The following is an 11,888-nucleotide window of genomic DNA, read 5'->3' as shown; positions in this document are numbered from 1 at the left end:
CATTTCCTTGGTGAACACCTTTTATTCATTCAGCGCAACTGCATGAACTAAYTGCACTTCCCAACTGTTGATTTATGGTTTTCAGTGTCTCAGGCCCTTGGGAACTCTGTGAGAACTTGACCAGTGAAATGAAAGACAAAATAAATCCTTAAGTGTGAATAAATTTATGAGGGGTAATTGGAAAGACAGCTACTTGCAATGCTCTAAAGCGTGCGCCCTCCTGGGAAGACTTGTTTCTTTCCCTTAGAAACATAATTTCTGCAGCTTATACTACAGGGACACACAGTAGCTTCAGATTCATCTGGGATACATAGCTGAGGTTCTGTCCATTCTACAGCAAGAGAACAGAGCAAAACCATCATAGAGAATGGGAATGTATCTCAGGGCAAAAGTATCAGACTCATCTTGGACTTACTCTTCCTGCTTACAGCCACTGCTGTAAACAGAAGGTCAGACTACATGGGTCCCTGGCATGAACCAACCTTATCAACTCTTCGGCTCCCATTCACCACATCTTGATACTAATGGAGTAAGTGCCCAAAGTCTAGGAGGGCCAACCTATGCAAGGATGTGATGGAAACTTTGGACATGTGAGCATCTAATTTATATTTCCCAAGGTATTACTCAGTACCACATCAGTTAAGACATCCTTCCTTAAAAATCATCTAAGGGCACAGATGATTCCACTGGTCCAGTCAGTTTTTAACTATCCTGATGTCCAAGGGTTATGCCTCTGCGGCTATACAAAAACAAGGGATGCACCTCCTTCAGAGGATTTTGCAGGGAATATCCCCAATATTAGACTGGTGAACACTTGCTTTGAAATAAAAGGATTCCTCTGCAAAGTAGGGAGGTGCTTTCAAGACTTTGGAACAGCATCCAATTTCAACTTTCTGTATGCATGTTTGAACTGCAAAATAAGACTTCTTTGCAACATTACGTGGTTTGTAAGCAAATAAAGAAGAATACATGCAAGGAAGTAGAAATGGACTAAGCCGTTCCGGACAAAGAATGTTTATGCCCACACAAAGCATCATCCCACATCTCGAGGAAAACATGATTAACAGCACCGTGCTGATCTTAATCAGATTTATTAAGACAAATGTTAAAAATCCAGCGCATATGTTGTGCGTGGGTAACCAAAAAAAAAAAAAAAAACGCCAGATAAAAATGCCCAGAGGGAGTGAGCTAATGACTATCTTCCCATTACCTCATGGGATCATTAGGTCGACATGATCTCTCCGCGGCCAGCACCGGAGCCACTTCCCCACCGGGACGGAGGCCAGCGGCCTTTCCTTATCCCTGCTGTCCCCTCACACAGGTGCACCCCTCAGCGAGAGACACGACCCGCSGCCATGTCGGGGCGGGCACGGCGGGACAGCCACCTCGGCTCCCTGCCCTGCCCCCTCCCCGGGGGGCTGCTGGGCAAGGCGGCATTGTTGCCCGCGTCCATCACTCCTCGTCCGCGGCTGACATAATGAATGCGCCTGGACACACCTTCCAGCCCGGCGGAGAGGCGCCGCGTCTCCTCAGACAGCCTCGCCGAGCTCTCCTCTCCGCTCCCCACAGCCCTCGGGGAGGCGGCCCGCCAGCCCGCCCGGCCCCATAGCCCGGCGCCCCGTCCCAGCCCAGTGAGGGGCCGCGGCGGCCGGGCCGGGCTGGGCAGGGCAGGGCAGGGCGAGGAGGGTAGAAGCCCTCGCTATGCTGCCCAGCGCCCTTTACTGGGACCTGGTGGGCTCCTCGGCTCTCCTCAACCTGCCGGCGGCGCCGGGTTTCGGCAACCTGGGCAAAAGTTTCCTCATCGAGAACTTACTGCGGGCCGGGGCACCGCCGAGCCCTGCCCAGCTCCGTCCCCTCCCCGCCAACCCCGTGCCCCTCAAGCTGTGCCCCGCGGCGGAACAAATCAGCCCCTCAGGGGGTCCCTTCCCGGCAAGATGGGCTTTCCAAGTGCTTAACCCCTCCGCGGCGGACGGCAGCCGCCCGCCAGCGCGGGCCGCGGCGGCGGAGAGAGGCGGCGTCTTCCCGCCGGCAGCCACAGGTGAGCGCCAGCCCCTTCCCGCGTCCCGCCGCCGGGGAGACGGGACCGAGGGGCTTCCCGACGGCTCGGCYCCGCGCTCCGCTCGGCGGAGACGGCGGCAGGAGAGGCGCGGCAGCTCCGATAAGCCCGGCGGGAGGCTGCCCCCGGGGCTCTGGCCGAGGGCCTCGCCCTACTGCTGGCGACGGGACGCGGAGGAGCGGGCGGGGGGCGGCGGTGCGGGAAGCCGGGCGGCGGCTTTCGAGTGCGGCCGGCCGCCGCACCTGTGGGTGCAGAGAGCGCGGCAGAGCCCTGTGATGGCCGCGTCGGGTGTTGTTAAGCGCCCCTAATCGCAGTTCTTTCAGGTCTTGACGTCCCGCAGCCTCAAGGGGTGGTAAAAACTTTGTCGCCAACAGGCGGTCCGGGAACGACTGAAATTCCCAAGTTTTGGGAGAAAGACGAGCGGTCCTATACTCCTGAATAGCGACAGYTCGGGAGGTAGCAGCCGCTTCTCCAGATGCCCTGCCTTGGGGGGCAGCCCGGGCTCCTCCTGCCAAAAGAATTAAGCCATGTAGAATAGGCAGTTTTCTAGAAGTTTTGACAAAACCAGGGCCGGAGGGGGGGGTGGGGGGGGAAGAAAAAGTTTTTACGAGGTGTAAAAGGTGCCTCATCAGCCGTTTGGGCTCGGCGGCACATTGAGAACCAGCGCCTTGCCCCGCGGTGGGGAGCAGCTCSCGGCTGCAGGGGGCCCGCAGGAACGGGTGCCATGGAATTGGAAACAAACAGGTTTACAAAAAACATTCTGTTTCTTGAATGTGTCGATTTTCGTATAAATACATTTTGTCCAGGCGTGAGCAGAGTTTTTTAAGAAATGGGCGCTTCTGTCAGTCATGGAACTGATTGAACTTGTAGTCAATGTTAATTCATTAAATTCGGTATTAGACTCGCTATCTGTATTGTATTTTGCCTTCTGTTAGAATACATAAATTTATTTCAATATTATGCGGTATTTTTTGAATATTTATGGTCATGCAGTTTTAAATGTATTTTAAATGAAATTCAGACAAGCAGAATATCGTACATTGCATTAAGGCTTTAAGGTGTGAAAGCAAAAGGCTTTGGAAACAGAAGTAATTTTTTTCAAACACATTTTTTTTTTCAATTAAATCCCGTAAATTACTCTTCAGAATCTAAAGCAGTATTTGATCCTTTTGCAGTRTATACTTTAAAGGTAGGCAGGAGAGAGTCAAAGCGTGCATTAACATTTCTGAATGTTCCAGACCTCTCAAGGTAAGTTTTATCTGAAGCGTATCAGTTACTTAAACATGTTTGTTTTAACTAACTATAGGCCAGGACAGGGAACAGGACAGGTATCATCTTCCTGCAATTAGGTGAATATTATTCCTGCTCCCCCTGACTTCCCCTTGCCCTTCCACTGAAAAAAAAAGTTCTAGAGAAAATGCTACATTTATTTTTCAAAGGAGAGATAGCAGATGCCCCAGCGCTCTTATTTGCTAGARGTAAAGGTGTTTTGCTGTTTTGTTGTTATTGTTGTTTGGAATGTCAAGTTTTTCAAATACTTAATTCCAGAATTAGTTATTTTTTTGATCAACATATAGTAGTAGTTATGATTTTAGCGTGGGAGGTCAGCCTAGTAAATTTGAATCCAGTCCTATGCTTCTGATTTCACAGCTCCCACAGATCTAGGCAAAAGCACCAGGCTCTTAGATTTGAGCAGGGAGGTTTCCTCATTCATTTTGCACCCAGAAGAAAATTCTCCTGTGATTTTACACATCCAACAATGACTTTTAYATTCTAACAGGGATCTGTTGATTCTAATCTGACTTGTATGTCTTAAAGTGATGAGGATTCCTAGCTGTCTCAACATTCATAAATTTGAATTAGATTGGAACTGTCTTGCTGAGCCAGTTTGTGGTTTCTAAGGAGTCTCTTGTCTCTAGTGTAGGCGTACACTGAGGAAACTGTTCATACCAGACACTCCATTTGTGAGTAGGGTTGGGTGGTCAGGTTGTGTGTAAGTTTCTTGTTTATACAGTGATAGGGCAAAGGAGCAGTTTGGCAGAAAAAAATTTTAGCTTTCAGGGACTAGTGAAGATATTTTAACTAAGGAATTTGGCTGGTTAGGGTTTCTTAATTTACTGATTTTTGTGATTTTTGTTTCTTTTTTTGAGGAATAAACTCATATTTGGAACCCCCAAATCACATGGTATTTTGGAAAAATCCTCGTCTAAGTCTTTAATAAGACTATTGAAAATGATAAAGCAATTTTTTAAAGAAATCTTTCTAAACTCGCAAGTGCTTTATAGATCATGCAGGGCCTAAAAGTCTCTGTTATAAACTGGTTTGGCATAACCTAAGGGTTTTAATAAAGAAAAAATAAAGAGAATTGAAAAAGTACCAGACTTTTTGGAAACAATACTCATGTAGTCCCAAATTCTGGTGAGATGATCACCAAAAGTTCTTAGAAAAAAAAGTAAAATCACAGCARGGACTGAACTGAAAAAGCTGAACATTTTTACATGTATCCACCAGTACCTACAAAGGAAAGACATGAAGAAAGTGCTCCATTTTAGGGTACTTTTTAACACTCCATAAAAGTGCTGAAGAATGTAAATCCATTCTTTGTGTAAATATGAAAACTCTTACCCATAGTGGCAAGTGGGGTGGCATTTTTGATCTGGGCTGTTTGGTTGTGGTAATTTTGATATTTTTTCTCTTTGCAACTCCTCAGCAATTGAGTTGTATCAGCAAGTTTCCATTCCCGTAATTTACAGGTTTCAGAGTATTTAGTTGGACTGTTTTAAGTGCTTATCTGCATGTGTATTTTATGTATATCTCCTACAAAATTATAGTGAATAAAAAACTGAACAAGTACTCAGAAAGTATCACACCCTAAATATTACATCATCTAATGAGCATGTTAAAAATAAGTATATTTGCTGTCTGTAAAATATTAAAATAATCACTTTCCATCATTACATAAATTTAAAAAGTATCATAGGTTTTTGAAATTAGTTTGGTTTAATTTAAGAAGAGCACAAACAAAGAGCATGTTACATATAACTTAGGAAGGGAAAGTAGGACAGTTAGTGCTGTATGATAAACTCATGTGCCTTCTACAATGGTGTGCCAATTTATACCATCTTGGGATTCCCGCTGGCTTTCTTGCACTACGCTTGAAGCCCTTTTGCTCTGTGCTGTCCTCAATTCTTACTTGCTAATCTGGGTTTTAGTCCCTTGCACTCCAAGCCTATTGTCATCTTCCGGATAACTTAGAAGACTTTACAGTTTTTTCAGTGTTTTCCGAGACATAAAAATTGGGAAGAGACTGCTGAGATSCTGTGTGTTGTAGCACAGGTCCTGTAAAGAGGTCCACTCCACAAATTTTCTCATGATTTTGTTGGCAGGCACCAGAGCAGAGTGACCGCCTTGGGAAATGCAGTTACTCTGCTACCTGAAATAATTTTTCTGAATAACTGCTCTTCTCAAATAGTTTGCCCTGGGGGAGGTTGACAGTAGGTGCTTTACAACCTGAATATGGTAATTAGTGCTAAACCCATGAATATGGTCATGGGGAAAGAAAAGATGGCTTTCTGGCTTTCTGCTTTAATTTTGGCATTTTGATAGATTAACYGGAAAGGAAGTTGAAAAATGCAACAAAACAAACAGATAATTCCATTATAAAACCTGTTGAAAATTTTCTCTTAGGGGATTGTCAATCAGAATACAATAGAGCAGAATGGACAGTACACATAACACAAAAGAAATCAGAACTATATAATAAACACAAAATGGACTTATACTAAACATCTGTGCTATAGATGTATCTTTTCTTTCTGTAATATTTGGGTACTTTACATTTTGATGCATTTCTCATCACAATGTGCCAGTGAGATAGGACAGATTTCTACTGTGTAGAGGAGAAGCTGGAGCAAAACGAAATGAGGTGACTTATCTAAGACAATACAGAAAACTTGTAGCATTGCAAGGAGATTAAACCAAGTCTTCTGCAGGCTAAGTCTGTGGAAAACAATGTCCATTTTTTTGCTCTCAGGTGATGACAACAGTTCTATGCTGTAATACTCACTTGAATCAAACATTTTATTTCCCGTATTTAATAAAGTGTCTTGTGTTTCTTTATGACAACCAGGAGACAATACCACTGAAATTTAGGTGATATTTTTTAGTTTGGACCTCTTCTTAGTGAGTTAATGCTTATTAATTATTGATTTCAAGCCAACTGGCAGCCAGGGTGTGTCCTCAAGCGACACGTAACAAACACTAGCTTTCAGTAAATAAAAGACAGGAAAGAGCCCACTGTTTCATCCTGACTCCTTCTAACTCGGGCAACAAGCTGACTGACAAGTCTTAGGATTTTCTTGTTTTACTGGTGTGTTCTGGACATAGAAAGCTTCTTTAAGGTGGGGAGATCTATTTGGCATCTTTTCTTATGCCCTGATTGCCAGGAGCAYTGAGACACTGTCATTGTTTTAAAAGTTCTGTCTTTGGAAGCAAAGAAGTTTCTATAGGTATTAGAAATCTYAGACTCTGTCCAGCACGTTTCCTGTTTCCAGTTAACTTCATGAGCCATTTAATAGAATTGGTCTGGAATGCTCAGCATATCCTAAGAGTGGCTGCAAAATGGCTTTTAAAGGACGAACTGTTGTCCTCATTGTGAGGTTGCCAGAGCTAGACTAGTGCCAGCTACTCTCYGACCCAGCCACTAGTCTGGCAGGCTATGCTCTGAGGAATAGGAGCATTGGCTGGACACTGCTGCTTTCTCTGGCTGCTCTCATGGTGCCATGTCTGAGAAGGAAGAGGATCCTGAGTTTGGTCCCTAGCAAGATTTAGGTACTGCCGGAAGATCTCAGATCTGCATTAGGAAGGCAAGTAGTGGAGTTTGTAGAAAAGCAGTTGACTGAGGGGAGACTGTGGAATTAGTCACGCCTACAGTTAATGAATTAACTTCTGTAAAATATTTTTTGTACTGCAGAAAGAGCTGGTCTTCTGAAATCTCATAGTATATTCCTCATGATTTTAGAAAACACATAATTGTGGTAAGGATGGATCTCATCAGGCAAATTCACTACTTGAGTGCAGATTTCAGGTTTTATTGTACTGTGCTTTTTCCTGTGTTACGAAATCCTCCTAAATTCGGAAGGCAAGTTCTCTGTTTCCATTGCCCTCTGAAGGTGTTTTGCATTCTTTCATAAAACAGGTCTGCAAAACAACCCTTACTCTGATGTTTTACATGGTACTTTTGTGGTCAATTGTGACCTCATAGCAGAAAGAGGAGGTAGTTTTTTTTCAAAATGAAAACAACTGCAGGTATTTAAAGCAGTAGGAGGCCATTTAAAATGTCAGATATGTAGACACTGATATTTATAAAATTATCTGTCTTAATATTTTCAGTAACCTGGACTGTATTTCTTTAAGGTAACTTGTCACTTTGGAGAAGTRGCCTTTGCTTTGTGCTAAAAAGTTATGAAAATTTTTCTTGAAGGTTGCCTTTGTCTGCAGTTGTAACACGTAATTCTCTTGAGGTATTCTGTATTTRTGTTGAGAATTTTAGCTCCTTGTGACTATGTGAATATCTCAAATTTCAACTTGAAAAGGTATTTCCTTGTACAAATGTAAAAAGACTAAACCCCTCCCTCATGTGTTAAAAARAAGAAAAAAGAAAAAAAGAATTCACCATGTGTTATTTTTTCATTCTAACAGTGCTTATATTATCTTGAGACTTTTGTCTCTTTGGAGCTASAAATACTGCAACAAGTAAAGACTGGTCCAGGTAGAAAATTTTAGGTAATCATTGCATACCACTGGAATAAATGGTGCATTTTGGCCTATTGTAAGATTTTGAATTAGGGCTGCAACAGTGAYGAACCACTGAATTGTCCTCTTGCAGCATCTGCCCCTAATTTTGCTTTGCTTGAGGAAATAGTTTCTAAACAAATTGTAATATGTTGAAAGTCAAAGAAAATAACTTTAATGCCTTTCTGGCTGAATTTTTACTTTTTTTTAAAAGTATTTGTGGCAGTACAGATGATAGTATTCTTTTGATGTTACCTGTGAAAGATAAGAATGTCATAGTAATTCAGCGGTTTAATAAAAAATAGCCATCTTGTCTAATCTATAGTCAATACAGAGATGTCTCCAGAGGATCCATAGAGACACCTATGTGTCTGTTTTAAAATGATGAATTATTATGTAGAGCTATTTATGTCTTCTCACAGACTGTACAGGAGACCCAGACAAGGAACTCTGGTAAGCCACTGAACTTTTAGATGGAGAACTGACAGTAATGCCCTTTTTGACAAGAACTGGTAATCATAATGTACTGAGGCACACTAATAYATGGGCATCCTGAAGAAGGACAAAGCCAGAAACAGAGCTGGTAAATCCCCATCTTCTCAAYAGCAAGGCTGTGTACAGGGTGTGGAAAGGATGGAAGCCACTTTTACTGCTGACACCAGGAGGCCCATGGAGTCTTCGGCAAACAGTGTGGAGTTCGGCTGTTGCTTTGGATTGTAGAGGCAAGACCTGACCATGTGTAGGCACCAGCCTCAGGCTGTTTTGTTTCCTGAGGTGGTGAAAAACAAGTACAGCAAATTGCTACCTAATAAGACATGTGCYTCTGAATGCTGACAGTGATAAATGTGGTTTCAGATAATCCACAATGTGATGCTTTTGGCTATTGCATTGCTGTAGGTGTAAGGAAGTGTTGATCAGGCTGCTAGTATATTTCAGGCCCTTTTTGGGCCCTGTTCTGCCAATTTTTGAAGGCCCCACCAAGATCCAACACAAAAATGCAAGCCCATTTCTTGCATCCACCTTTTGTGTAGGACTTAAAAAAATATATGTATTTCGAACTTTAAAACCCTTTCTGTGAATATTTACCTTTTTAAAAAAACTGATATGTGTATGCTGCTCTGCTCTGCCCTTTTGGCTTGACTTCCTTTGAACATTCATTTGGTTGTGTTTTACAGGAATAAATAGGAAAAAAGTTGTAACTTCAGGAGTGCAGGAAAGCCACTGGAAAGTTCTGAGGGGTCCTGCCCCACCAGTTCTTGCAGTAAGTTTTTCCAGTTCCACTGATGGCAATTGCTGTTTTGGGTGAGATACGGCAGTGGCTGCTGCTTCGTTCTTGTGATGGAAGGCTCCCCTTCAGCTGGTTGAAATGCTTTAGGGCAGCACAACTGCTGCTCTCACATTGCACTCTAAAGAGAATAACTTCTACCAAAAGAGCCATCACTCAAGAGGTTCAGGGCATGTAGTTCAGGAGTAGGAATGTGGCTCAGCTGGATCGCTAAGCTGGCAGAGCTTCTGCTGGACTATTTTCAYGGAGCTCTTCATGACATGAAACTTCCCTGCAGCTTTGCAAAAGCCTTCCTTAATCATTGCCAAGAATGGATGTMGGTAGGACATTGCAGTTGCGCCCATGTTGTGGGCACAAGCCATCCAAGGTTCTCAGATGAAATGTGATAATTTTACTGAAAATATATTTCATTTTCCTGTCAGGGCTGGAGCCTAGGTATCACTCTGGAAAGTGGCTCATGTGGACTTAACAATACTTGGAGAATTAAAGTGTTCRTGCAGCTTGAGGTATCTCAGGTCCTGTTCTTAGTTTTGTTAGCAGGCTCTAGGCAGTGTTCTGTATAATTTTTGTAGGTGTTCCAGCTCTTCACAGGTTGATACCACATTTTTATCAGTTATCTTGAAAAGCCTAGCAGCATTAGCAGTGAAGGAGCCTGTATRGATAATACCAGCAGTTTACCATCAGTTCACTTTCCCTCAATAGCCATTTTTCTTCCACTCCTTCGTGCTTTCCTGATGACTGATAGCCTACACTGTTTTCTGAGTTATTTCACAACACTTGAAACAGGAAATGCAAACAGTGTCCTTAATAATAAGCCATTTTCAAAGCTGCATGACTTTGAATTTAATTGTACAYAGGAACCTCACTCTCAAAATGATGGGTAGTTAGAGGGAAAAATTCTGATCTCACTGTCAGTGTGACCTTTTTATAATGGAAGGGCTTTTGAAGTTAGAAAAYCTTTGGAGCAGGTAGTTATTTTAGAATATCAGTCTCTGAACTCCTTTCTGAGTTTTAGCATTAGATAATTTTGAGGTATGTTTACATGTTTAGTATAATTTTATTGTCTGTGAAATGATTTCTGGTCACAAAGGTAAGTGTAGTGAACGTTATTACTAAAATTTTGCATACATCACCAGTGTCAAAATAATTTGTTTTGTGAAAAAAATAGCTATTTAATACTTTTGTATAAATGATCCAATACATTTTCTTTTAAGGCATGTAGTACAATTTTTGGAGTGCCTAAAGGCATTTATGTCACACTTTGATACATTTCATGCATGTGTGAAGCTAAACCTGTAGAGACTGRCTCTTATGAAACACTTAGTTCCACACAGTCTTGGGTTTTATGAAATGAAGATACAAAGCAGAAAAAGGCTTAAGTGTCCTGAATACAAATCTTTAGGATTTGATCCTTGCTTTAAGTTCCTGCACGTGTTTGGGAGCAGCAGTTGCGTTTTGGTTACTATGTACTTCATTCTGGCCAGAAAAAGAGCAGAACTAATATTGTGACATTTCAGCAAATTTCAGCTTTATGTGAACAGCAAAGAGTGTTTTCTTTAGGTCTCTTGACTAACAGGTATTCATAGAGTTGCTGTGATATATGTGAAAAGAAAATAATAGGTAGTGCTTTTTCTATATTGTTCACAAAACTGATATATATTATCATTTCTACAGGTAAAATCTCAGTATAATTCTGAAATACATATTTATAAAATATGTTATTTGTCTCTGAACTATTTTAATTCTGTAAATGCAGTTTTATGGAGGTAGTGGAAGCCATTTAATGTGATGAACTGTCTGTGTTGTTTTTATCAAAAATAAAAAATATACTTGGATATCTTAGGTTGAAGCATTAACATTTTTCTCTGTGTAGAACTGCCAAGAGAGAGTTGAGTATCCCTGCATTATGTCAGATTTTTTTTTACTGATGTAACTCTGCATAACTGCTGCCCATTGGTTTGTGTGCAACAGATTCAGTAGATGTGACCTAGGGTTGTAGTTTCATGTAYGTAATGTAGAATTCACTTGTGCATCAGTATAGCTGCAGCACATTAAAAAAGTTTATGAACTAGAAATACCTGTTGGCTATAGGCTTAGACAGATGTCCTGGCACTGTTCCCCATGGTCTAGAATAAATCAGTCTTTAGAAGCGGGCTCAGGAACCTCTTGGTTCAAAGTTACATGAGGGTATCACTGCATCTTGTTTCTCAAGCAGATATTCTACCTTAAAGAGATGTGTGCCCTGTGGGCAGAAGCAGCAGTTGGTTGAAGGAATTAAGTAAAATGCCCCAGAAAGCCAGATTCATGATTACCCTTGACTTGAGCAGAATTAGGGTCAAGATCTCTGCTGTTTGCATCATGGTACTGTGCTAGTGTATTAAATCATTGTCAGCAACTTCCATGAACATATATTGCTTGTTTGGAGTTTGCTTAAGCAAAGAATTTACTTAAGTTTTTACTCTGATCCATCTTCAGACCTTTGTGCTTGCACTTACTTCTTGAGAGATTTGGTGAGTGGAGGAAACTGTCCTTTCCTGTTCCTGTSGTTATTTACAGGAGGATGCTGTCTACCTGAATCAATAGATTTTCAATTCTAGTTTTTCCAGGTGTCTTCTGGTTTTATCACATATCATTATGAACACCACATTATCAAACCAGAGCAAGGAACTAGACAGAGTTAAGAAACCACTACAGGGAATATCAAGGACAGGACATGTCTGACAAAACATCTATCCTTCCTTCCTTCCTTCCTTC

General features: G+C 42.0%; 1 protein-coding gene across 1 annotated transcript in view; it reads left to right on the top strand.

Annotated features, from left to right (window-relative positions):
• Positions 1–1,415: 1,415 nt before the first annotated feature.
• The window catches only part of DBX2 (developing brain homeobox 2), a 20,844-nt gene continuing 10,371 nt past the window's right edge, over positions 1,416–11,888 (top strand). Inside the window, exon 1 of the mRNA XM_057366159.1 lies at positions 1,416–2,038. Within this exon, the coding sequence (XP_057222142.1) occupies positions 1,702–2,038 (337 nt within the window). The 5' untranslated portion in view covers positions 1,416–1,701. The remainder of the gene's footprint in view (positions 2,039–11,888) is intronic.

This window comes from Malurus melanocephalus, unplaced genomic scaffold, assembly GCF_030028575.1.
Source record: "Malurus melanocephalus ecotype Western Australia unplaced genomic scaffold, MMel_1.1 scaffold_60, whole genome shotgun sequence".
In the NCBI taxonomy this organism is placed as follows: domain Eukaryota; kingdom Metazoa; phylum Chordata; class Aves; order Passeriformes; family Maluridae; genus Malurus; species Malurus melanocephalus.
This window is presented reverse-complemented; position numbering and strand designations above follow the sequence as displayed.